Here is a 5,976-nt window from a genome sequence, read left to right as displayed (position 1 = left end):
TCTAAATTTTTATAATTAATTAGGTTTCTAAAATAATAAAATTTGTAATTGGGTCTTTCATCATTTTATAAGTTTGTAATTTAATATTGTAAGACCCACTTCTTTTCCCCTTCCCGCTGAACCTTTTTCTCCCTCACTCGCATTCTCTCAAACTCTCTCATTTCTCTTATCTCACTCTCAATCTTCACCCTTTTCACTTGGACCTTCCTTTTGGCTGCTACTAGGTGGTGGAACTGAGTGAAGTGGATTGCTAACTGGTGTTGAAGTTCTCTATTCTCCTTTCTCGTGTTCAAGCTTCCTTCGTTTTCTCTTTGGGTTCTCCTCGGAAGCTCGGAAATCTTCACCCGAGGTAAGGGAAGTTAGTTTTCGGGTTGTGGTTTGGTTGAAATGAGTCTGAGGACTCAGGTAGTTGGTGTTGATTTTCAAATTTCTGGCTGTTGGGTGTGGCATTTGAGTTTTGGGGACTTTGGGGATTTTTGGGGAAACTTTTGATTTCTATGATTTTGTGGATGCATGTATGAGGAGAGGGCGTTTTTGAACTCTTGGATGGAAATGTGATACTTTGGCTGGATTACATGTACTTGAAAGTGACTTTTACAGGTGTTTGGGGAAATTTTTGAACTTGGTAGGGTCGCAGATGAGCTTCGCGCTGAGCGCTGTTCATCGCGCTGAGCGCGTGACCTCCAGAGGACCTCATTTAGCCAAGCTCGCTGAGCGCCTTGATGAGTGCGCTAGGCGCGCTTGAGAATGTGGTCTCTGGTTGGCCCTCGCTGGGCGCGACTTGGACTACGCTAAGCGCGATACCCATTGTAACTTGTTGTTGGGCTCTAGAGGCTGCGCTGAGCGCGGCCCTTGTCGCGCTGGGCGTGAGACTCCTTGGGAGTCTCTGCCTCGTGGGCGCTGGGCACAATTCCGAATTGCGCTGGGCGCGAGACCAAGGGATGGTCTCTGCCTACCCTGCGCCGAGCGCTGGGTTAGGTATGCCGGGCGCGGGAGACTCCTTGAAGTCTCTGCCTGGCCTGTGCTGGGCGCAATGGATATTGCGTCAAGCGTGGGAGAGCCTTGTGCTCTCTGGCTAAGTCCCGCTGAGCGCGAGCATGCTTGCACTGGGCGCGCTGGCCTTGGGGCTCTCTGGTTGTACTGCGTTGGGCGCAACTACGAGGGTGCTGGGCGCGGAGATGAGACATTTCTTTATATGTATTGAATTATGTTGTTCTATATTGAGTAGAGTTGCAGTGGATAACTATCAATGATAACTAGTATATAAATGTTGGTTGATTTATGTTGAGTAGCAAGGTTGTGTTGTGTTGCAAGTTGATGTTGAATGGTGTAGTTGTGTAGTGTTGCAAGTTGATGTGTTGAGTCGTATAGTTGTGCAGTGTTGTTATTGACTGAGTTGTTGTAGGCCTTAATGGCTGAGTTGTTGTAGGCCATAATGGCTGAGTTGTTGTAGGCCAAAATGGCTGAGTTGTTGTAGGCCAAAACGGCTGAGTTGTTGTAGGAGATCTCCAAGGTGATAAGCGTGACGACGCATTACTATCTAATTTGCTGGTTGGTAGTATAAATTGATGGGTAGTAGAATGTTGTTGTGTTGGCGGTTGAAGTTGTTCTAATTACTTGAATTTTGTTGTACGTTGTTTCTTTCTTTACTAGCTTACCCTTTTCTGTTTTCTTGTAGTTGGACTGCTATGATCGTATTATGTACGGGAGCAGAACAGGAATAGGTGTTTTGGTTCGTGGTGAGTCGGCAGCTGATAGGCGGAGCTGGCCCTTTTTTTTATGTCTTGTTGTAGTAGCTACTAGATGTAGCGATTGGCGATGTATTTCGTTTTGATTGAATGTTTTTGATACACTCTAACTCTAGTCGGATTGAGGATTTGTATATTTTTATATTCTAGACCCTATAATTATATACTTGCTCTTTCTGCCTAGTGTTTCTGGTGTTCAGTACGTTGTGTAGGACCTATCGGGTCGTTACAAATATTCTTGAGATTATAGGTGAGACTACAATCTGTGAAGTTTGACAGTGTATTTTTTATATTAATACTTGAAAAATCACATAAAATTATTGTTTTATGTTATCATCTTCCATGTGTATCAAATTGCAATATCTACTTGTTAAAATTTTTTAGCATTCAAGAATTCCTATGATTATGGGAGTATGGATTAAAAATTAACATATTTGAATGATGACACGGGATAATAATGAAATGTGACTATCTAGGTATAAAGATATATATATAAAAAAAATATTCTATGAAATTTCACATATCTATAACTTGAAGAATTAAATTATAAAAATATAAAAGATAAAAAGCTACTTGGTTACTATCTTTTAATTCAGGATCTATAATTAAAATTTTCTAAAAAATTTCATGAACCAACTAATGTATCTATAACATTATATAATTAAAGAGGATATCCTCTTTGTAACTACATTTAGTTTCAATTTTAAAAAATGAACCATTTTATCTTAGTTATTTATTTGTTTATTTTTCACTAGAGATTATTTTTTTCAAATTATTTTATCTAGTTTATTTTCTCTTTCTTCTCTCCCTAATCCTAAACATACTATTTTGAATAACTATTCACTATTATTATTTTATTTTTTTGGCTTAAATATGTTTTTAGTCCCTCAAATTTAAGACAAATTTGTTTTTGGTCCCTCAAATTTAAAACTGTTATTTTTAGTCTCTGTAATTTTCAAAAATCTTGTTTTAGTCCCTTAGGTCACCAATAACATATTTAAAAATGACTAATTAAGAATGTTATGCAATATCAAACAGATTTAATGTGATATTTTCACTAATAGGGACATCAATAGATAGATTTTATGCAATAATATTTGATAAATTTCTTAACAAAATTTGAATATAAGGACTAAAATAAGATTTTTTAAAATTATAGGGACTAAAAACAACAATTTTAAATTTGAGGGACCAAAAATAGATTTACCCTAAACTTGAAGGACTAAAAACATATTTAAGCCTATTTTTTTTATCTACTCACACTCATATAATAATAATCTACTTTATTATTTCTTTATTTATTTTTATTTCAATATGTCTAAAAGTCTCATATCATTTAATAGCTGAGACTAATGGTAGTTTATAATCACACTACTCCTTTCTTAACCTATTAAGATACCATTTTAAGGACAAAATCATAATAATTGAATGAAGGATAAAGTGGACAATATCTAGGACATGGTGGCTTTAATGATACCAATGAACTTACGATTAGAACATTGGTGTTAAAAGGAGAGTTTAGGTTACTCTTACCCTTAAGTCTTGGCTGATAAACTTGTTTTAATATATCTAAAAGTCTCACATTACTTAATAGTCGAGGTCAACTAGAGTCAAAATAAATAATATCTTAGACCCAGCTATGATTGAAATTTTTTTTTTTAAATTTTTTAAGAAAAATTAAGAGGCACGTGGTACCTTTCCCCAACTAGTAAAAAATATTCTATATAACATTATATAAGAGGGATACCTCTCTTTATAAGTCTATTTGATCTTTATTTTTAAACGGACCATTTTACCTATTATTTACTTATTTGTTTTTTACCTTAGATTATTCTTCCAATTTCTTTTATTTTGTTTCTTTTCTCTCTCTTCTCTACCTAACCCTAAATATTGCATACTCTTTTGAATAACTACTTACTAATAGTATTTTAATTTTTTTATCTCCTCACACTCTTTTAATAATTACTTACTGCATTATCTAATTAATATTTTTAAAAGAATTAAGACGAAATGTCTCTTATCTGACTAGTTAAACCTAAAATTTATACACTTCTTTTTAAAACATACATTTATTTAAAAAAATAATTAATAAATAAATAAAATTTCCTATCATAAATTTGTTTATCATTTATATTATTTTACTTTATTTTTAATCGATAAAAATATATCTAATTGATGGAAGACTTAAAAGTTGACCCAACCTATAAGTACTATTTTGGCATAATCTATATGCAAGACTTAAAATTTTCCAAATAGATATTTTTTTATATAATGGAACGTATAAATAAAAGGGATCAAATAGTCAAATAATTAAATGCAGGAGTAACCTTTTATTCTCTTTCTTGTAACCACCATGCTCACCACAAGACCATGTCCACCCTAAAATTCAAGAAATTAAATACGTTTTCTTACACTCATTAATTTTATATGATAAAAAAAAAAAAAAAAAACCAATATTCAATCTTTGAACACAAACATCAAACAAAATTTTCACACGTTACACTCCCTCAATTGACACCCTTTATTCCTCCACAACATCATCTCCTTTGTACTAATAGTAAAATCTTTTGATTCTTTCCCTTCTTATTTCAATCCCCAACATTTTTCCCCTCTAGCTTCAGTTTCTACTACCTCACCACCACCTAATTTCCTCCTAAACCTCGTGTCTCACACCATCACAAACTCTCACTCTATAAAAACACACCCGCACAACACCCATCCACACTCACTTCCATTTCCCTCATGGAGTTTCAAAGACCCCTTTTCCTCTTGTTTCTCCTCACCCTTGTCTCAAGCTCCCAAGCCCTCAAATTAAACGTTGGTGGAAACCAAGGGTGGGTTCCAAACCCTTCCGAGAGTTACAACAATTGGGCCGGAAGAAACAGGTTCCAAATCAACGACTCAATAGGTAACAATAATTTCTAACTAATTAAAGCTACCACCACATACCCACATAGGTTTTGAGTTTCCATCATGCAAAAAGATGAGATTTTTAGCGTTGGGCAACGGTTTTAATTGATGGGTGTGTGTGTTTTTTCATGCTAGTTTTCAAGTACAAGAAGGGTTCGGACTCGGTGTTGGAAGTGAAGAAGGAGGATTACGACAAGTGCAACAAGAGCAACCCTATCAAGAAGTTCGAAAACGGTGACACGGAATTCAAGTTTGATCGTTCAGGACCATTCTACTTCATTAGTGGAAAAGATGGAAATTGTGAAAAGGGTCAAAAATTAATTGTTGTAGTTTTGACCCCAAGAACACCACCATCACCAAAATCACCAACACAACCACCAAAGATTTCACCTTCACCGTCGCCAAAGCCAAACCCACCAACCGTGTCGCCGCCGTCGCCGCCAGCCACCTCACCGTCTCCGGCCATTTCTCCGGTGCCTTCCGCCGCACCTCCGGCGAATTCTCCGGCACCGGCCGGCGGACCCACGGCAAATTCTCCGGGGCCGGCGAGCATAACTCCGGCAGGGGCCCCCACATCTACACCGTCAACCTCCCCTCCGGCGCCGGCACCGGAGACGGGGACCCCACCACCGGCACCGGGTTCATCACCGCCGGCGCCGCCGGGAGCAAATCCGACGCCGGCACCGTCGTCTAATTCAACCGGGCCATCACCGTCGTCAAATTCAACGGCGCCGTCACCGAAAAATAGTGGATCATGTGTGTCTCCTTCAATTGTGTTGGTGTATTCGCTTACAATTGTTGTTGGGTCTGTGTTGTTGCGTTATTGATCAACCGTTTTGGGTTGAATTTAAAACATACATTAGTGAGATGTTTTGTATTTTGGAGTTTGATATTGTTGTTTTTAATTTGATTTGGACATGGTTTAGTAGCATTATTGTTCTGTGATCGTGAGTTTTACATTGGAATTTCACTCTGATACATGATTTATTGTAGCATGATTTATGGAACTTTAGCTTCTGGTGCCATTGTTGTGTCATTTTCACTTATCTTTGTACATGTGAAGACTCTTAGTTGTCATCTCAGACTTTTACATATTGGAATAAGCATTTAATTTGATGTTTGGAAATATTCATCCAATAAAGTTTAGTTTCTAAAAATAAGATTAATTAATTAAAATATTTCATATTTATGTAATTTAAAAATAATTCATTTCTTTTTGAGGACTTTTAAGTAACACGATTTTCAGAAATCAATTTGAATATTTGCTTTAAATACTACTAATTTCAGTTATACAGATAAAAAAAAATCACGCTAATTA

General features: G+C 36.4%; 1 protein-coding gene across 1 annotated transcript; it reads left to right on the top strand.

Moving 5' to 3' along the window:
- The first annotated feature begins 4,309 nt into the window (after nt 1-4,309).
- Nucleotides 4,310-5,683, top strand: LOC109812921 (uncharacterized). Its single transcript, XM_020376988.3, has 2 exons — nt 4,310-4,656; nt 4,794-5,683. The coding sequence occupies exons 1-2, from the start codon at nt 4,491-4,493 to the stop codon at nt 5,483-5,485; spliced, it is 858 nt and encodes a 285-aa protein (XP_020232577.1). The 5' UTR covers nt 4,310-4,490; the 3' UTR covers nt 5,486-5,683.
- The last annotated feature ends 293 nt before the right edge of the window (nt 5,684-5,976 follow it).

This window comes from Cajanus cajan, chromosome 8 (genome assembly GCF_000230855.2).
Source record: "Cajanus cajan strain Asha chromosome 8, NIPB_CcT2T_4, whole genome shotgun sequence".
Taxonomy (NCBI): Eukaryota; Viridiplantae; Streptophyta; class Magnoliopsida; order Fabales; family Fabaceae; genus Cajanus; species Cajanus cajan.
The sequence above is the reverse complement of the archived record's forward strand: the minus strand, read 5'-3'. Positions and strand labels throughout refer to the sequence as shown.